The sequence below is a fragment of the Mesoplodon bidens genome (assembly GCF_964165515.1).
Source record: "Mesoplodon bidens genome assembly, chromosome: 5".
Taxonomy (NCBI): Eukaryota; Metazoa; Chordata; class Mammalia; order Artiodactyla; family Ziphiidae; genus Mesoplodon; species Mesoplodon bidens.
This window is the reverse complement of record NC_138161.1, coordinates 113,015,108-113,037,119: the sequence shown is the minus strand read 5'-3', so window position 1 is coordinate 113,037,119 and position 22,012 is coordinate 113,015,108. Positions and strand designations below refer to the sequence as shown.

Genomic DNA, 22,012 nt, shown 5'->3' with positions numbered 1-22,012 from the left:
GGCACAGACCTGTAGGAGGGGATCAGAAGAGACCTCATCCATCTGAAAAGGCTGAAGTTGGAGGCTAAACCTGCAGGGAAGACATAGACATAAATATTTATGAAGGCTCTATGTATGCATCTAGAATCCCAGGTTTAATGGGATAAATATACATCCCCTGACACACACACAATAGCACACAAAAATTTTTTTTTCCTTTTTCAGTCTAACCAAACAACATTCATTGTAATACTCTGACAACAACCTGCTAAGGACTTCATACTTATATGTAGTTTCCAAAAGTTGATTTCTAAACTCCAAAATCCCAAGAAAGAAACTGAATTCATTTATAGAGAAAGAAGCACAGGACTTGTTAACTTCAGTCTTTGGAATTTTTAATATTTTAAAATTTTGATAATATTTTTCCTTAGATTCAAACTGATTATGTGTTTAAGTAGACACTATAAAGTCCCCTACTAGACCATACACTCTTTGAGGACAGGAAGCACATCTTTTTCATCTGGTAACACACATAGCACAACAGCCACAGGATCTGGCCCTTAGGAAGTTTTCTTCAGGTGCTGGGTGAATCAAATATAGCCTGTGGAATAGCATGTGGAAATGTTAGTGCTGAAGTTTGAAATGAGATTGTTGTTGATAGTGACCAAATATCCTGACATCAGACGCACTGTCTAGAATATGGTTTATCAACTTTTTTTAAAAAGCGCTTTTTTTTAATCCATTTCTCCTTTGGTGTGAGTTTTTAAAAAAACTCACAAAATGAATTATATATAACTTTAGGAAAGCAAATGAAATTTTATAAAGTGCTTTTCCAAATTATATATATTCACTCCACCAGATACATATTTTATATGTGTGTGTGTGTGTATATGGCTGGTTGAAAATTGGTTAATTAGATCATGTTCAATATATGATCAGGAAGTGAGCATTATTTTAAGAGGCTTATGTTAGAATCTTGACTAATGTCAACAGTATGCAGCTGATAACATGTATTTAGAAAATAAACATAAATATTCTATTAACTGGTCCTACCTATTTATGCTCATTTAGATTCTAAATTATCTAAATTTTATATGAAGATTGGCCTGAAATTTGATTTCATACTTTCCTGTAAATAAATTTCTGGGAAATATTTAAATTTCTTAGGATCAAACTAACTTCTAAGAAATTCAGAAGCAATCACTGATGTAATCACTGTTAATTAAAATATATTCTCTCCATTAAATTAGCTGATATAAGGACGCTTAGTATGACTTTTTCTAAAGCATTATTTTTAATGTACATGTGATTCAAGTGTTTGAAGCGCATTTCCTTCAAAAATGTATATCAGACTATTCTAACTTGGAAGCATTTTTTTTCAGTTTGCCTGGATTGTTATGGTCCATCTGATTTAGTTAGGACTTAAAACTACATAATTACTTCATTTTAAAAATTGGGACATTGTAGAATTTTGATGAAAAGGGCTCTTGAATGTATTTTTAAAACAACTTTATTATTGAGGAATAACTGACATACAGTAAACAGAGTATTGATAATATTTTCTTCCTTTCCTTATTCTTGATGCTCTGGCACTTGGGGTCTTGATCCTAGAGGTGCTAATTCCTGGAGATAGGAAACAACTCCCCTACGAGCACACCTTTGATATACAAACCGACCAATCCAGAGCCCACGCCCCCAACCATCTCCTTTATCAAGCTCTCACACATCAAGCCAATATTCCCCTGCCTTAAATCACCCCAGGGCCAAAAACCAGACAACTAGAGACCACCCCTATAACCTAGAGTTCCCTGAAATTATTCAAACTACCTAATCCTAAACTTATTCAGCTACCTACCTGCCTTGTGCATTCTTTCCCACTAAAAGCCTAATAAAGGCTATGGGCCATGCTCTCCCCACTTCCTCTTTTGCCTCCTGACCAACCCTGGTCCTCTCCGCTGTGGCCCTGCATGACCCTCCTGTTCCTAGGGATCTGTGAGTATAAACTTCTTTCTTCATGATAATAATTTCTGTGTCTGTCTTATCATACCTGATTAAAACAAATCCCAGGTACATTTTTAGAACAAACTATATGCATTTAAAGTGTACAATTTGGTAAGTGTTGACACATGCATATACTGTGAAATCATCACTAAAAGCAAGATAATGAACATATCCATCCCCTCCAAAAGCTCTCTCAAGCCACTTCATAAGACCTCCCTCCCTCGTATCCACACTCCCACCCTCATCCAAAGGCAACCGCTGATAGTGCTGTCATTAGAGATTAGTTTGCATTTTTAATAATTACATATGTATATATGTAAAATATTACATTATGTACTCATTTTTTCTGGTTTCTTTCACTCAGCACAGTTATTTTGAGATTCATGCTATTGCATATATCGATAGTTCATTCTTTTTATTACAAAATAGTATTCCGTTGTATGGCTATACTATACTTATAGAGTAACCTGTTGATGGACATGTGAACTGTTTTCAATTTTTGACTATTACAAACTAAGCTGCTATAAATATTCATATACACGTTTTTGTATGCCCGTATGCTTTTAATTCTCTTTGGTAAATACCTAGGAGTACAGTGGCTAATTCATACAGCAGATATATATTTTTTTAATACACTCCCAAATGGTTTCACGAAGTGATCGTATTATTTTTACATTTTCATCAGCTGTATACGATAGCACTAGCTGCTCCACATCCTTGCCAACATTTGGCATGATCAGTATTTTTAATTTTAATCACCCTGATAGGTGTATAATAATATTATATTGTGGTTTTAATTTGCATTTCTTTTTTTTTTTTTTTGCAGTACGCGGGCCTCTCACTGTTGTGGCCTCTCCCGTTGCAGAGCGCGCAGGCCCAGCGGCCATGGCTCACGGGCCCAGCCGCTCCGCGGCATCTTCCCGGACCGGGGCATGAACCCATGTGCCCTGCATCGGCAAGCGGACTCTCAACCACTGCGCCACCAGGGAAGCCCACATTTCTTAATGACTAATCACACTGAGTACCTTTTCACGTGCTTATTTGTCAACCATATATGTTCTTTGCTGAAACCTATTTAAAACTTATGCCTATTTAAATTTTTTTGTTGTTTCCTTATTACTGAGTTTTGAGGGGTTTTATATATTCTAGGTACAAGTCCTTTTCAAACATGTGATTTGCTAATATTTTCTCATAGTCTATGGCTTGCCTTTGCATTCCTTTACCGGTGTGTTGAGGAACAGTCCTTAATTTTGATGAAGTCCAATTTATCAATTTTTTTTTCCTGCTTTTGGTGTTGTATCTAAGAAATCTTTGTCTCACTCATAGTCACAAATTTTTTCCCTATATTTTCTAGGATCCATTTTGAGCTATTTTTACATTGTATGATGTATGAAGTTTGTTTTTTGCTTGTGGATTTCCAATTGTTCCAGCAGCATTTGCTGAAAAGACTATTTTTTTTCCTCCACTGAGTTGCCTTTGCAATTTCTGGGCTCTCTACTCTGCCCATTGATTTTTTAATCTATCTTGATTCCAATACCATGCTGTCTTGATTACTTTAGCTTTACAGTTAGTTTTGAAATCAGGTAGTCTTAAGTCTTGCAACTTTGTTTTTCTTTTACAAAGTTGCTTGGGCTATTCTAGGTCCTTTGAATTTCCATATAAATACTTTAGGATCTGCTTTCCAATTTCTACAAAAAAGGCAGCTGTGATTTTGATTGGGATTATATCTAATCTATAGAAAATTCTGAGGTGAAATGTCATTTTAAGAATATTGAATTGAATCTTCGGTTCATGAATATAGTATAAATCTTCATTTATTTCTTTAATTTCTTCTTTAATTTCCTCTCAAAATGTTTTGTACTTTTCCTCTTCTAGTCTGTAAATATGGTGAATTACAATTGATTGATTAAGAATGTTAAACCAGGGCCTAGAGACTGTCATACAGAATGAAGTAAGTCAGAAAGAGAAAAACATATATTGTATATTAATGCATATATGTGGAATCTAGAAAAACGGTACAGATGAACCTATTTGCAAAGCAGAAATAGAGACACAGATGTAGAGAACAAATGTATGGACACCAAGGTGGGGAAGGAGAGGTGGGATGAATTGGGAGATTGGGATTGACATATATACACTACTATGTGCAAAACAGATAACTACTGAGAACTGATAGATAACTAAAATAGATAACTAATGAGAACCTACTGTATAGCACAGGGAGCTCTACTCAATGCTTTGTGGTGACCTAAATGGGAAGGAAATCCAAAAAAGAGGGGATATACGTATACATATAACTGATTCACTTTGCTGTACAGACACAAACTAATACAATACTGTAAAGCAACTATACACCAATAAAAATTTAAAAAAAGAGAGAGGGAGAATGTTAAACTAACCTTGAATTCCTAGGACAACCCATTTGGTTATGATGCATTATTAGGCTTTTTATATTATTTTGTATTCAATTTGTTAAAGTCTTGTTAAGTTTTATATCTATGTTCATGAGGGATATTGGTGTGCAGTCTTCTGAAGCATTTGTATCAAATTGATATTCTTTCTTCCTTAAGTGTTAGATAGGTTTCATTAGTGACGCCATCTGGGCCCAAGGTTTTCTTTATGGGAAGGTTTTTTAATGACAAGTTTAATTTCTTTCATAGATGACCTAAACAGCCCTATATGTCTTCTAGAGTGAGCTTTGATATTTGATAGTTTGTATCTTTTGAGGAATTTGTCCAACTCATCTGTCAAATTTATTGCATAAAGCTGTTTAAAATACGTCCTTATTTTCCTTTTTAATGTCTGTAGACTCTCCAGTCATGTCATTTCTCTCACTCCTGGTGTTGAGCATTTGTGTTTCCTCTCCTTTTTATCTGATCAGTCTGGGTAGAGGTTTGTTAATTTTATTGATCTCACATAACCAGCTTTTTGTTTCACTGGCATTCTCTATTTTTCCCTGTTTTATATTTTATTGATTTCTACTTTGATCTTCATTGTTTCCCTGTTTTTTCTTACTTGGGTTTAATTTGCTCTTTTTTCTCTAGTTTCTTAAGTGGGAAACTGGGGTTATTATTTTGAGACATTTTTTTTCTTTTCTAATATAAGCATTTGACACAGTAAATTTCCCTCTAAGTAGTGAATTAGCTGCATCCCACAATTTTGATGTTATATTTTCATTTTCATTCAGTTCAAATACTTTTTAACTTTACTTATTTCTCCTTTGAACCATGAGTTATTTAGTTTCTTTAGTTTACTTAGTGCTCCTTAGTGTTCTTAGTCATTTAGTGTTATTCAGTGTTCTTTAGTTTCTAAATATTTGGGAATCTTCCAGATATCTTTCTGGTATTTATTTCTAATTTACTTCCCCTTTTGTTCTTGAATTGACTTGAATACCCTTCAACTTTCTGAGACTTTAAAAAATGTCCTAGAATATGGTTTATGCTCGTAAATGTTTCATGTACACTTAAAAATATATATTCTGCTGTTGTTAGGTGGAATATTCTATAAATACCAATTTGGCCAGGTTTACTGATAACATTATTCAAGTCTTCTAAGGCCTTACTGATTTTTTGCCTACTTGTTTTATCAATTATTGAGAGAGGTGTTGAAATCTATGACTGTAATTGAGAATTTTTCTACTTATTATTGCAGATCTCTCAGGCTTTGTTTTTTATATTTCAAAGCTCTGTTTTTAAGTGCATAAATGTTAAGATTTATTATGTCCTCTTGATTCATTTTCCCTTTGTCTTTATCAAATGACCGTCTTTATCCCTGGTAATATTCTTTTCTCTGAAATCTACTTTGCCTGATGTTAATATAGTCACTCCAGCTTTGTCTGATTTATCTTACCATGATATATCTTTTTTCCATCCTTTTACTTTTAACTTATTTGTGTCTTTATATTGAAAGTAGGTTTCTTGTAGATAGCATATAGTTGGATCATGCTTTTTTATTCAATCTGACAATCTCAGTGCTTAGACCTTTTAATTGGGAGTGTTTATTTCATTTTATTTTTTTAAGTATCTTTAAAAATTTTTTTTAATTTATTTATTTTTATTTTTGGCTGTGTTGGGTCTTCGTTGCTGCATGTGGGCTTTCTCTAGTTGCCTCGAGTTAGGGCTACTCTTCATTGCAGTGCTCGGGCTTCTCGTTGTGGTGGCTTCTCTTGTCACGGAGCACGGGCTCTAGGTGTGCGGGCTTCAGTAGTTGTGGCGTGCAGGCTTCAGTAGTTGTGGCTCATGGGCTCTAGAGCGCAGGCTCAGTAGTTGTGGCGCATGGGCTTAGTTGTTCCACGGCATGTGGGATCTTCCCGGACCAGGGCTCAAACCTGTGTCCCCTGCATTGGCAGGTGGCTTCTTAACCACTGCGCCACCAAGGAAGTCCCTGATTGGGAGTGTTTAGACTATTTAAAATTAGTGTGGTTATTGATATGGCTAGATTTATATAAACCACCTTGCTATGTGTTTTTGGTCTATTATCTTTTTCTCTTTTTTCTAATTAACGTTGATCTGAGTATTTTTTTTATTTTTTTTTTTTTTCCTCCCGCGGCACGCGGGCCTCTCACTGCCGTGGCCTCTCCCCTTGCGGAGCACAGGCTCCGGATGCGCAGGCCCAGCAGCCATGGCTCTCGGGCCCAGCCGCTCCGCGGCACGTGGGATCCTCCCGGACCGGGGCACGAACCCGCGTCCCCTGCATCGGCAGGCGGACTCTCAACCACCGCGCCACCAGGGAAGCCCGATCTGAGTATTTTTAATTCAATTTTATCCCCTTTATTGACTTATTACTTGTAATTCTTTGCTCTGTTAGAGGAATACCTCATTTTACTGCACTTTGTTTACTGTGCTTCTCAGTATTGCATCTTTTACAAGTTGAAGGTTTGTGGCAACCCTGGATCAAGCAAGTCTATCAGGACCATTTCCCCAACAGCATTTGCTCACTTTCTCTGTCTGTGTCACATTTTGGTCATTCTTACAATATTTCAAACTTTTTCATTATTATTATATTTCTCATGGTGATCTGCAATCAATCATCTTTAATGTTACTGTTATGACTTGATGAAGGTTAGCCTTTTTTAGCAATAAAGTACTTTAAAATTATGTACATTATTTTTTAAGACATAATGCTATTGCACACTTAACAGACTACCGTATAGTGTAAACATAACTTTTATATGTACTAGGAAACAAAAATATTTGTCTGACTGGCATTATTGCAATATTCCAGTGATCTGGAACTGAACTCACAATATTTCCAAGGTATACTACTGGTAGTTCAGTAGTTGCTTTAGGGTTTGTAGTACACATTTTTAACTCATCACAGTCTACCTTTAAGTGGTATTTTAGTACTTCACATATACTATAAGAAACTTCCAACAGTATATCCCCATTTCTTCCCTCCTGGCCCTTGTGCTATTGTTGTCATCCATTTTACTTCGACATGTCTTATAAACCTCATGATTTATTATTATTTTTCATTTGTTATCATTTATGCACATATGCCATATTTTTTCTCCTAGACGGTCAGCTCCTTGAAAGCAGGATTTTCAGTGTTGGCATTTAATAGGTGTTTGAAACAGGGTTTCTTCAATAAATGCTAAAAGAGAAGAAAGGAGGTGGTGGCAAAATGGCTCTGTTGCTTACCAAGGTGAAGCCCGGAACTGGTCCAACCAATGTAGAGATACACAATGGCAGCAACACCCATGTTAACCAGGGTATAGACCCACTGGATCACAAACATGATGAGAAGGGACCCAACAGCCTGTGGAAACAGAAGGAAGTGCAAGTCAGCTACTGGTTTAAACACACGGTAAGCAAGCCACAAGGCTAGGGCCTTAAGAAAGAACAGTCCTCTCATCAACCTCTGAACACTCTAAAAGTCTGAATAATTGAAGTTCACTCATAATTTAAAAAAACCCTCTAAAGCAGATATTTGAGAAGACATCCTCCTGAAAGTACCCTCTAATCAAAACAATCAGTAAACAGACATTCTATCCTAGGTCCTTGTTCTACTCCTTTCTAAGAGAAACAAGTTAGAGCAAAATTATGCTAATATGGTGTATCTAGAAATTAGGTGATCCAGAGTTTATCAGGGATGGTTATTTAAAAAGTAAACCATTGATTAAAATAAGTGGTTCATTAAATGTAATCTTGCCATATGTAGCCTCATCTAAATTCTAATATAACAGGCAGTTAAATCACATTGCTCCTAATGAGACTCTCCTCTTTCCTCCCCCAACTCCCACCCCAAGATCACACATGTATCCACCTGAATTAAGTCTCACGGACAGTTGAGATCAAAATGAACTTACTCACCCCCAACAGGGAGACCCAGGGGTTGCATATGCGAGTGTAGAAAGAAGTTGGTCTCCTCTGGATATCTTGTTCCTGGAGCCTGGACTTTAGGAAGAAATCTAAAAAATAAATGAGCCAAAATCCTTGGTTACTAATTTGTTACCAAACCCTCTAGTATTTTTATTAGCAAATACTTATGAGCTCCTCTTCTACCAATTTTGTAACTCAGCCTAAAAGACAACTTCCACTCATCTCAACCATTAATGCCCTTTGCCACAACTGAGGCTTGTCTTTACCAGAAAGCTTACACCTCCTAAATCGTGATTTCAATCCACTTACTCTCAGCCCATCACCTCCATTTTTTCTCATTCGCTCTGCTGTCTCCCACCCCAACTATTCACAGACCACAGAAGGACCTTCAGTCAACTTGTCCTAGTATGTTTTTGCTTCCTCTCACCTACCTCCTCTTTTCACTACCCTCTTACCTAGCTTAGATTCCATGATCCAAGACTATCAGCAAGTACTCCCTTGGATATGTTATCTGCTTCCATGCTTCAGCACCACTCAGAAGTCTTATACCTAGTCAACTCATTCTCCTTCTCTCTGATGTAACAAATTTCCAACCTCTCCTCTCAAAAGACAGCTTTCATATCCTCTCATCACCAAATCTACCAACCCACTTTCATCTGTACCCTCTCTTCTGCCTGTTTTCAGAGTAGATGAACAGTTCTGGCTCCCACCTAAGGCCCATCCCTATATTTGTGCCCTGCTCAAGGATTTTGCTTTTGCTTCGTCAATTTTTCCATAGTCTACTAGATCATCCCCATCAAATACAAATACACTGTAATTTCTCCCAACTAAAGAAATACCTTCTGGTCACCCTTTAGCTACTGTCCTATTTTTTGGTCTCCCTTATAGCAAAACTTTTCAAAAGAATTGCCTATATGGTTTCTACCTTCCACTGTTTCCTCAACCTACTTTTAGGGTTGTATACACCATTCCACTAAAACGACTCTTCCTAAGGTTGGCAATGACTTGAATCTTTTCAAATTCAATGGTCAGCTCCTCATCTTACTTGACCTTTCAGATAGCACCTGACACATGTGATCACTTTCTTCTTATTGAAACACATTCTTCTCTTGGTTTCTAGGATGCCTCAGTTTCCTAGTCTTCCTCCTATCTCACTGCCCACTTCTTCTCAGTCTCCTTTGCTGGCTCACCTCCTCCTTCCAACCCCCAAATATTGGAGAATCCTAGCATTCATTCAGTCCTCAGCACTCTTCTTTATTGCAGTTAGGTGTGGCCATGTGACTAAGTTCTCACCAATGGAATGTGAACACAAGTGGTGTCACTTCTGCACCAGAGTCTTTGAGAGAGTAGGTGTGCCTCTTCTCTGTGCCCGAAATCAGAACATGGTAACTCAGTCTTGATTTTGCTCATTATAAGGACTTAGGGGATGGTGAAGTCATAAAAATGGAAGGAGCCTGGGTCCCTGAGGCAATGCATGGAGGAGAGCCTCCCACTGATTTGGAACACACTTCCTGGACTGTTAGTGCAAGTGAGAAATAAATTTCCATAATGTTTGAGCCACTGTGTTTTCGCTTCTTTGTGATAGCAGTTTAGCCTCCCTTAATTAATATACCTCAAAACAGGCTTTAGGTCCTTCTCTTACTTCTATACAGTCTATTCCTTATGAAGCCAGTGATTTCTTAAGGCTGGATCTGATCATATCACACCTCTAGCTACAACCTTCCATGACCTTCTGTCATAATCACCATGGAGTGCATGGCCCTACACAGGACTGACCTCTGTTTTCCTTGCTATTCTCATCTCCTATCTCTCTCCCCCCGACCACTCCTCTCCACTCACTGCTGGACTTCTGCTCTTCTTGGAATTTGCCAATCCAATTTCCATCTGTACCTTTATACATGCCATTTCCTCTGCCTGTAACTCTTCTCCCACATCTCTGCATGGTTCACTGCTTTATACAATTCACTTCTCCATTAAAATATCCTCTTCTCAAAGAGATCTCTTCTGAAAAACCTATCTGAAACAGAACCACCCTCCCCACTCTAGTCTCTATCCTGTAACCCCACTTTATTACTCATCATACTATTTATCACTTACTGACATCACAGTATGTGTGTTTGCTTGTTTATTATGTGTCTTTCCTGCTAGAATGCAAGTTCAATGACAGCAGAGACCTTCTATGTCTGTTCAGCATGTTCCCCACCCCCAGCACCTAGAACAGCACTTGGAATGTAGTAAATGTCCCATACGTGAGGCTAAATGAATGACCTAGGTCCCAGAGAAGTCTTCATCCTCTCAACATGTCTGCCTTTACCATATACTTCCAACTATTATACTTATCTTTTATACCTCCATATCTTGAGGGCAAGGGCCATCTTTTGTATCTCTAAATACCAAATCTAGGCATGTAGGGGTCTGTGTATAGGAAGTGCTCAAGAAGTATCTCCTTATTAATTGTGGATTAAAATAAACTCTGCCAGAAGACGTAAATAGACATTTCTCCAAAGAAGACATACAGATGGCCAAGAAGCACATGAAAAGATGCTCATCATTGCTAATTATTAGGAAAATGCAAATCAAAACTACCATGAGGTATCACCTCATACGTCAGAATGGCCATCATTAAAAAGTCTACAAATAACAAATGCTGGAGAGGGTGTAGAGAAAAGGGAACCCTCCTATACTGTTGGTGGGAATGTAGATTGATGCAGCCATTATGGAAAACAGTATGGAGGTTCCTCAAAAAACTAAAAATAGAGTTGCATATGATCCAGCAATCCCAATCCTAGGCATGTATCTGGACAAAACTATAATTCAAAGATACATGTACCCCTATGTTCACTGCAGCACTATTCACAATAGCCAAGACATGGGAACAACCTAAATGTCCAACAACAGATGAATGGATGAAGAAGATGTGGCACACATATACAATGGAATACTACTCAGCCATAAAAAAGAATGAAATAATGCCATTTGCAGCAACATGGATGGGCCTAGAGATTATCATAGTAAGTGAAGTCAGACAGAGAAAGACAAATACCAAATGATATCACTTATATGTGGAATCTAAAATATGACACAAATGAACTCATCTACAAAACAGAAATAGACTCACAGACATAGAGAACAGACATGGTTGTCAAGGGGGAGGGGGGTGAGGGAGGGATGGGCTGGGAGTTTGGGATTAGCAGGTGCAAACTATTATATATAGAATGGATAAACAGCAAGGTCCTACTGTATAGCACAGGGAACTATATTCAATATCCTATGATAAACCGTAATAGAAAAGAATATGAAAAAGAATGGATATATACGTATAACTGAATCATTTTGCTGTACAGTAGAAATTAATACATTATAAAGCAACTATACTTCAATAAAATAAATTTTAAAGAATTCTGCCAAGGTGCATGACTGATTTGAATTGATGGCTCTATTACTTTTTTTTTTTTTAAAGAAAAGACACTGTTAAGATTGTCTCTGATTACATTGTATACTTTCAACATGTGCAATGCATGACTCATTTTTTCAATCACAGGCTTAGTGAAATACAGCTGCTCCATTGATTATTAAGAAGAGGGCCTCCCTGGTGGCGCAGTGGTTGAGAGTCCGCCTGCCGATGCAGGGGATACGGGTTCGTGCCCCGGTCTGGGAGGATCCCATATGCCGCGGAGCGGCTGGGCCCGTGAGCCATGGCCGCTGGGCCTGCGCATCCGGAGCCTGTGCTCCGCAACGGGAGAGGCCACAACAGTGAGAGGCCCGCATACCACAAAAAAAAAAAAAAAAAAAGAAAGAAGAAACACTATTGGTGAAGAACTTAGATTTCTGCCTCTCTGAGGTTTGCCAAATGTTAAGCTCACTGTTTCACACTTGATCTTGACCTTGCACCAGCTCACTTACACTGTACCCAAGGGAGTTGTGTGTATGTGTATGTGTTTTCTGAGGAACTCCAGGGAGAGTCATAGGAAGGGGTGTGTCTTCCAGGCAAGCACAGCGCAGTTTTACACATCAGCAATGCAAGGGAGAATTCAGTCAATGATGCTCAATGACTCTGAATAGGTAAGACAGACAATGCAGGCGGACAATTATTCAGAATTCTGAACAGCTATGGTTTCAAAACCCTTCCAAAATGACAGAAGGAATTTTTTTTCTCTTTTCAAGGATTATGCTAGAAGAAATAAGTCTTACAGACTAGTGGTGGGAGGAGACCACTTCTCGTGTTAGAAGTACTAGAATAACAACTGGGAAGGCAACTTTATCAAGCTTTAGTCACAAAACAAACAAACAGGTAAGCAGAACCATGCATTAGGCATGTTAAAAATATCAAATATAATAAACATAATGCATAACATTAAATTGTCTTTTAAAATCTAGTGGTATGGGCTTCCCTGGTGGCGCAGTGGTTGAGAGTCCGCCTGCCGATGCAGGGGACGCGGGTTTGTGCCCCGGTTCGGGAGGATCCCGCATGCCGCGGAGCGGCTGGGCCCGTGAGCCATGGCCGCTGAGCCTGCGCGTCCGGAGCCTGTGCTCCGCAGCGGGAGAGGCCACAGCGGTGAGAGGCCTGCGTACAGCAAAAAAAAAAAAAAAAAAAAAAAAAAAAAAAAAAAAAAATCTAGTGGTATGTCTAACAAGTTCTATGTTCACAAAACCCATGCAGAAATAAAGACTTTTTAAGCATGAAGAGGGAAGACATTATGTCAATTTTTTTTTTTTTTTTTTTTTGCAGTACGCGGGCCTCTCACTGTTGTGGCCTCTCCCGTTGCGGAGCACAGGCTCTGGACGCGCAGGCTCAGCGGCCATGGCCCATGGGCCCAGCCGCTCCGCGGCATGTGGGATCCTCCCGGACCGGGGCACGAACCCATGTCCCCTGCGTCGGCAGGCAGACTCTCAACCACTGCGCCACCAGGGAAGCCCTATGTCAATTTTTAAAATCACAAATTTAAATAATTTTACAGAAATTACTTAAAAATCAATATTAAACCATCTCTGGAAATGCACTCCATACCTTTATCAGGATAAATAAACACATAGTTCTAGCTGCCACGTACAAACCAAGAATGTGCGTTGATGTGGTTCACAAAGGACCATGTTTCAGGTTCATGTGGTATCTTATCATGTTGATTCTATACTCTTTTAACTACTTCCCAAATGCTGCACATTTAAGTTATTTCTAGGTTGTCATTAGCACCAACAATGCAGCTATGAGACTCTTGTACATATTTACGGTTTGTTGTTTGGTTTAGGGTTGTTTCCTTGAGATACAATCCCCCCAAACAGATTTCCTAAGTCAGAGCAATTAGACAGTTTTATATTTCTTGTTACATCTTGAAAGCTCACTCTCCAGAAAGAAAGAACCAGAGGGACTTCCAGCTACCGCAATGTAAAGAGGTCAGTGAATCCTCTCCGTAAGAGATAGGTATACAACTAGAGAAAATCATCAAAAACAATCACCTGGGGCTCTAGAAATTTACCAAACAGAGACAACAAACCAAGAAGTGTTTATTTTTTCAAAAACTGCTGGAGCTGAGGGTAAGGACAGTGAGAGTCTACAGCCTTCTTCCTGGGCTGCTCCCACCCCCACCCCAGTTCTTACTAGCATGGAGCTGGCCTGTGTCCGTGTGGCCCAGGAGACTTCCACCCTCTGCCAGCAGATCTGTGCGTGGGTTGGGAAGCACAGTCGAAGCTGCAGCTCTCCAGGCTCCCCGGCTTTGACCTTTGTCGGTCTCTCTTAGGCTCCCCAAGCAGGGGAATGTGGGGAGCTGTAGTCCTTCTACAGCTCTCTGATTTCTAGGATCTTCCCATTAAATTTCTGGCTGTTCCACTGCTCACCCTAGCTGGGTCCGCTCCCTCAGGCTAGCAAAGCTGAGGATTTGCCCATTCCATTTTCTACTTTGCTCACCACACTGAGCTTATAAAGGCACAACCCACAAGTTTGCTCCCTCTGGCAGCAAAACTGCTGATTTCTGAAGAAATCATGCCCCAAAACCTCCCAAATTTGATGAAAAACTTTAATCAATGGATCCAAAAGGAATGAATCCATCGACATTGCTTCCAGCAATGTGTACATATACCCGATTACCAGTGACCTACTATTTTTTATCTAAATTTTTGACAGCTTAACAGATATGAAATATCTCAATGGTGGTTTAAATTGGACTCATTTAATCAGTACCATGGCCTAGTTCATAATAGACACTGGCCCCAAGCAGCATACACTTTGTGTAGTGGTTAAGAACATAGGCTCTAAAGTGAGATGGACCTGGGTTCAAATTCTAGCTGTCTCCTATCCTGAGCAAGTGTTTAACTTCCCTAAGCCTCACCTTTGTCATCTGGAGAAAGGTAATAACAATGTCTAGATGTGAGCTGAGCTGAGCTAATCCTTGTGTTAAGTGATTATCTCTGTGCCAGGCACCTGGGACAGACTCAATAAAAGCTGCCTATTTTTAGCTACAAACAGCATTCAACACTTAACCATAAAAGTTAGTTTGTTGAATGCACAGTGAATGAGTCTGGTTTTTCAAGTGTAAACTGCGTGTTCATCTCTTCTGACCTCTCTTTAGTAGAATCTGGATTTTGACCTTCCTGTCTTTAAAAATAATATGCTTTGGAAGGTATGCTTTTATCAGTTGTATTTGTCAGAATAATTGTTTCCTTCTGTGACACTGTGCTGGGCAAATGTTTTTTATTTCTGTTTAATCAGATCCTTTTTGTCTTTGATGATGTCTTCAGTTAGTCGGAAATCTCTCTCTTGCACAGCTGTTATAAATAAGGAATTTGTGGCTATATAAGGTATCAAATATGGCCCCCAGTTAATTTTTTGATCCATTTGCTCTCAACAATATTTATTCAATAGTGACATGATTCTTATTATTTTACAGCATCTGGTTTGTCACACATTACGTTCTTATAATAGTTGAACTCTTTCTATTCTACTTTACCTGTCAATGTTTAAAATTTTTAGCCAATATTTGTACAACTGTTCATCAATTTAATTAGCCTTTACTGAGTGTTTGTCGATGCCATGTACTGTGTGGGAATATTGTTGATGAATACAAGGTAGAAAGACATGGTTTGTGACTAAAGGAAGCTCACAGACTGGAGGCAAAGCGATAAAACTAATATTTCTTCTCCTTAAGATAGGCAGACGACAAGCAGGCCTGAAGACAAATGTGTAAACAAATGTATAAAACAATGTGGTAAGTGTTTATACCACTAGTGTGACTCAAGTGTTATGCTTGCACAGGGGAGGAAATCAGGGAATCCTTCTCAGAGGGGGTCTGAAAAGTCAAATGGATTTTAAACCGTTAAGTCAGCGTTTTTCAGATGGAAGTGGGCAGTGATGCAATGTGCAAAGGCAGGAAGGAATAAAGAACGTGATGTGTTTGGAGCACGTGTTTGGGTATAGCTGGACACAATGTACATGGCAGCTGTCATGAGAAAACTGGCCAGGAAGGTGGGGCAGGGCAGGATTGCCAAGCATCTTGCAAATCACACCGGGATGGAAAGTAATAGATTCCAACGAAGGTTTTTCAGTAAGAGAGACATGATGAGAGTTTTATTTTAGAAAGATCATTCAGTGGACAATGAAAAGGAGAAACAGGATATGGGAGAATCTGGAGGCTGGAGATGAGCGGGGAGATTAACAAGGGTCTGGGCACCAGATGATGAGGGTCTGAACCAAGGTGAAGGCTGCAAGGATAGAGGAGACAGAGGGGTTTACAAGAGCTCGGGACATTTCTAAGATGGGGCAACTTCAATGATTAAACGTTGCAAACTGACCACACATCTCTCCTGATAACCCACTGAGAAAACAGAAAAGGCATTAAATAGGCGTAAACCTACAAACACAAGGAGAATGCGAGAGGAAAGATAAAAACAAGTCTTGGAAGGTGGAGCAGTGACGGAGGAGTGGTAACAGACAGCAGAGCCGAGGAGGACCAACTCTAGAGCTCACAGAGAGGGGGCCAGCAATGAGCAGCCCAATGCACCCCAGCAGACCTCACAAAGTTCAGGACCAAGAAGCACCCGCCCTTGGGAAGTGATACGGGGCAGGGGACTTGTTGCAAGACTGTATATGAACCAGCTGGACGTCAAGTTCCTTTCCTCTGGCCATGTAGCTAGGAAATAACTCCCTCTTTGCCTGACCCCCTCCCCAAGGTATGTGAGGGTTCCTCTGAAGAAATCAAACCAGAGGGGGCCTGAACTTGGGACACCAGGCATAGCAAAGAGTGGGGGGAATGGAGCTAGAAACTGGGGAATTCAATGAAGTCTCTATCCTAAAGAGTGGGAGGCCCCCAACTTCCTTATGTCACCCAGCTCCCTGAATACAAACAGCCAACTGGGGGACCCCCAGGCAAGAGATTAAAGGACTTTTCTCTGGAGGAAACCTCTAGCTAATCACACTCGGGGATCCTCCCATGAAAAAGCCAGCTTCTTGATCATTCTACAGTAAGGTGCCCCAACCAATAAGCTCTGCCCAGGATGCAGGTCTTCTAAACAGCTTTTCACTACTTACTTCTAAATAGGAAAAGAAATCAAAAGATCAACAGACATTTTAGTTAAGCCAATATAAAAGAGAGAGTGAGACCAAGCCAAAGAGAAGAGAATCTAAAGAGCATAGGGCAGAAGAAGACTTTAAAGGGAGAATAAGTAATATTACCAGAAAAATAAGATAAGTGTTATACCTATAAAACAAGAATGAGATGATGTTCAACATTTTTTTAAAAAGATAAAGACAAATCAGGTTACAACCAAGAGCTCTTGGAAATTAAGAACAGGAGAGCTGTGGCATAGACTCACTGTTGTTACCCAATCTCCCCTTCCTCCTTAGGGAAAAAAACCCCCCACAGGATTTCATGTGAAGCAGCAATAAAGCCAGCTAAAGAGACATTTCCAAGCCTCTGAGAATACCTAGAAAGGCTAGCGAATCAAGTTCAGAGCTATATAGCCAGGGACAACACTCAAAATGATATGTCAGAGCAGTCTAGTGGGGACACCACAGTGGCATGCACCAAGGTCTAGACACTTCTGGCCCTGAAAAGCCCTGATGGTGGAGCCAGGAATGTAGTCATCCTGCAGCCACTATCATGCTTCCAGAGAGTTCCTCAAAGTCCCCATTTCTTCAGGTTCCCAGTTCCCAGTATATGGAGGCTTCATCTAATTAGCCGAGCCTTGGTCCCGTGCCTGAACTCTGGCTGCAGGAGGGGCGGGAAAACTGAGTATCTGACTTTTTCAGTTTTAAGCGTGAAAGGCTTGCTGTGCCTCCCACCAAGACTCATAACACTGGAAATTCTTCAAACACAGGGAGGTCATTCAAAGGTGAGTAGGGGAAAAACAAAAAGACAGAAGTCTACCATGATATCACGCCCAACAGATCTTGTCCCCTGGATCTGACGGAGAAGTGTGACAGAGGAATTCCAAGACAACAGCTTTGTAGCAGATGGAAAGAACTGACAGACTAGAGTGGATCAGAATAAGAGCCATAGGACAGAGGGGGAAAACCAATGGATATGATAAATTTCTGAAGAAGTCGAGCATTTGGAAGATAACATTGAGAGGCGTTTGCCGTATCCGCCAGAACATCTAGAAAAAAATGATGACACAAAACCAAGCAAATAAAAAACCAAGGCTAGGGCTTCCCTGGTGGCGCAGTGGTTGAGAGTCCGCCTGCCAATGCAGGGGACGCGGGTTCGTGCCCCGGTCCGGGAGGATCCCACATGCCGCGGAGCGGCTGGGCCCGTGAGCCATGGCCGCTGAGCTTGCGCGTCCGGAGCCTGTGCTCCGCAGCGGGAGAGGCACAGCAGTGAGAGGCCCGCATACCGCAAAAAAAAAAAAAAAAAAAAAAAAAAAAAAAAAACCAAGGCTATTATTAACCCCAGGAAACAGAAAAAGTTGGACAAAAAAGGAAATGTAATCATAGCATAATATACGGCTCAGAGTTAAGCAGTATGTACTTCATCATGATAATATGAATACTAGCTATTAGATTAATTAAAAAACTGTGATGTAATTATACTGGGGACATTGGATGAGAAATCAGGAGTGGCATAAATGAGCTAGTCTTCATTTATCATAATAGGAAATCAAGAGATGATACCTGAAACTGACATATCAAGAAGTAGCAATACAAATATATTATCTACGAACATGAAGGTTAACAGAAGAAGCAACTTTTTGGTTGAAAGTGGGATTTTCTGGGAGCGGGACTAGGGGAGGCAGGAGAGTCAGAGGGATGGTATGGAAGAGTGGGAACTACTATCTCTGATTATGTGACTTTTCACTCCACTTGGCTTATTAAACTGTACTCATTACTTTGACAAAAATAACATAGTTTTTAAATTTTTAATAATGCTCCTACCATTAAAAACCACCCACCAATTTGGAGTTAAAGAAGGAAAAGCAGGTGTACAGAAGAACATAAAGCATTTATTTTTGGACATCTCCTTCTATGTCGCCTGTCTCCTCCTCTCTGCCCACACTTGTCGGTACAGATCTCAGGAAGCAGGTTAATGGGCTTCAAATATAGGGAGACCTGGGTGTGATGTCCAGCTGTGCAAGGTATCAGCTCTGAGCATAGTATCGGTATCATCTCTGTGACCTCACTGGGACTCAGGGTCTTCACTGGTAAAATAGAAAATGCTATTATCTATTATATTACATGCAATAATATATGTAAAGCACCTAGAATATGGAAGACTAAAAAATTCTGAGTTCTCTCTTTCTCTCGGAATTTCTCATGCCCCGGAATCCTCCCTTTGAGAGTCTCTCCCTGTGTCTCTGTGCCTACAGATCTGAGGGAGCAAAGAAAAGCTGTGCTCCTAAAGCACATCTTCTTTCTCTCCATTCCCTCCTGCCTGGTTTGGGAGACTCACCTTCCAGAGACAAAACACACTGAGTCCTTGCCAGGCAGTTTGTCAAAACACACCTCCACTTCCCTTGAAAGGAGAAACTGGTTTCATTCATGTTGGCTGATTTTTGAGTAAAATGAAATTAATATTTGATTATTAGCCATGGCTCCCAGCTCTAACATACAGGAGTAGATAGAAATTTCTGTTTAAAATTAACTATCTATACCAGAGTAGAATTACAAAGTCAACTGATATCTGACCATAACTTTTAAAAGTAAATACCAAACAAAATTCACAAGGATTTTAAACCCAGCTATAAAATGAACTAAGGACTTGAAAGAGGGTTGTGATAACTGAGTAGTCACCCAAATTAGGAGGCCCCATGTGATTCCAAAGCACCCACCTTCTCTACTCGGCCTGGGCTGATTACTGAGCTCAGGGATGAGTTGTTCTCCACAGGCTCCCCCAGGCTGAGCCCTTTCCCTTCTGGAACTCGGCATGTTCCCATGGGGCCCCTGCCCCTCCCAGGAGGCAGAAGGCCATCCGTCAGAGCCTTCAGGAGGGAAGGAAGCAGGAGACCTGGGGTCTAAGAGGAAGCTCTCTTGGAGGGTTTGCTTGGTGGCCTTCTTGGTCTTCCCCTTCCGATTCTCTGGGATCCCGTGTCTCTCTCCTCCTCCGCGCTGGCTACTCTCAAGCTTCCTGGTTAGCTGGAGGAGCTGATCCATGTCCTTGGTGAATTCTAGCAGAGTGCCCTCAGAGAGGTTCCAGGCAACGCCCTCAGAGCCACAGCTGGGAGCCTTCTCCAGGAGCAGGTGCTCAGAGCAGTGGAGAGCTCCCAGGCCCTCTCCGGGCACCGACTCAGGCACCTGTGGGAGGCTGTAGGCGCCCATGGACAGGGAGAAGTAAGAGTAGTCCACCAAGATGTATGTCAGCATGAAGTTGATGGTGACGATGGGGGCCAGGACGTTTACCTGACCCACAAGGACAAAAGCCATGGTCACCAAGCTGGTCAGGCAGATGGCAGCTACGGGTGTTTTACTTGGCCCTTTCTGCAGAAACAAAAATAACATGCAAGACCATGAAATCTCAGAAGAAAATCACAGTATATGACAGAAACAGCTCATAATGACTCAGCCACTTCTCCCATATGACTCTTGGTGTGTTCATAACTGTTCATCTACAAACTTGGGATAATGACATCCGACCCATGGGGTTACTGTGAGATCAGAGCTAATGCACATAAAATGCTTGACGCGGCCCTGGCACACAGTGGGCACCCAACACATCCAACAGGCATTAACTGTATTAGTAACTATTAACAGGGGACAATCCTATAGAACATGGGTTTCACAAATATTTCTCCTTTTGTCTTTCACTGGGTTTAACACCAGCCTTGGAAATCAAAGAAGTGCAAAATTGATTCTTCCCATGCTTTAATGGAGAAAATGACCTTAAGGGGAGTGGCAGACCCTGGAAGACATAGCAGAATCATTGGTGGCTGAGGTGGGGGAATTCTGATACTAAACATGCACATGCATGTTCTCATACACACACATTTATGCACATCTGTTACTAATGGAAGGGAGTATGGTGACTTTCAGAAGGACAGGAGTGGAGAAAATGCATTAACTCCATATAATCTGTCACTCCACAGAAGCTATTCCTTACAGTCACTAACACAGTTCTTGGGCCGGAAGCAAGAGTTGCTTCTCAGTCCTTATCTTCTTTGGCCTAAGGATTACATTTGACCCAGCTGCTCACTCCCTGGTCTCCTCGCTTCTCTTGGTTCGTCTCCTTGTCATTGACTGCTCCTTAGTCTCTGTCGCTGGCCACTCCACATCTCTGAAATCTGCATTTAGAGCAATCCCCAGCTCCATCCTCAGTCTATGTTCCCTTCTCTTCTCTGTCTATGTTCCCTCTCTAGGATTTCAATCAGGCTCATGGCTTTAAATACTAGCTTAATGCTCTCAGCTCCCAAATTTAAATCTCCAGCCTGAAATGTTCCCCTGAAATCCAGACCTAAATATTCAACTATCTACTCAACATTTCCGGTTGATGTCTAATAGGATCTCAAACCTAATATTTCCAAAACCAAACTGCTGATCCTCCAATGTCCTGCCTCTCAAATCTACTCCTCTGCAGCTGCTCCACCTCAGAAAATGGCCACTCCATCCTTCTAGTTGTTCAGTCAAGCAAAATTCTTGATGCCTCTTCTCACTCACTCATTCTCCTCCAGTAAATATTGTCAGTCTTACTCTCAGGATAGACACAGGATCTAACCACTGCTCCCATCTCCTTTATGCCAGCACTCTGTGATGGAAGGGCACATCAGCCACTTTCAGACCTGACCTGTGAACCTCCCAGGTATGTTTCTCCAGCGCGTTCCCCTTACTGAGGGTTGGAACAGAGTGCAATCTTCAAAGTCACAAGATGAAGATAGTGAAGTCATCATGGCCTGAGTCTCTGAGCATCAGAGGCCCTGTTGACTTGAAACACCTTCCCTAGAACCTCAGAGTAAAATTTTTTTTAGAAAAAGGAGTAAAAATACATTTTATTGTTTTTGAAAATTACATTTTGGGGTATATTTGCTACAACTATTTAGCATACTCTAACAATAAAACTACCAAGGATAAAATAAATCCTCATAAACTAACAAAAACTTAAAAGGAGGGCCTTAGGTAAGTGGAGGGAGGTCTTAGGTAAACTGCAGGAAATGCAAGTGGTCCAGGAAAGGACTTTGACAAGGGTGGGTTGGAAAGTGATAAAATAGTCACACATGAACTTCTGTTACCAAAAGACACCATAAAGAAAAGTCAAGTCACAGAATGGGAAAAGATATTTGTGACACATGTAACTGACAAA

At 40.5% G+C, this 22,012-nt stretch overlaps 1 protein-coding gene across 1 annotated transcript in view; it reads right to left on the bottom strand.

Annotated features, from left to right (window-relative positions):
* The window catches only part of SLC12A8 (solute carrier family 12 member 8), a 132,793-nt gene that overhangs the window by 3,754 nt on the left and 107,027 nt on the right, over window positions 1-22,012 (bottom strand). The window contains exons 9-12 of the mRNA XM_081236090.1: window positions 19,554-20,199; window positions 8,292-8,389; window positions 7,620-7,737; window positions 6-70 (exon numbers count right to left, since the gene is read on the bottom strand). Of these exons, the coding sequence (XP_081092216.1) occupies window positions 6-70; window positions 7,620-7,737; window positions 8,292-8,389; window positions 19,554-20,199 (927 nt within the window). The remainder of the gene's footprint in view (window positions 1-5; window positions 71-7,619; window positions 7,738-8,291; window positions 8,390-19,553; window positions 20,200-22,012) is intronic.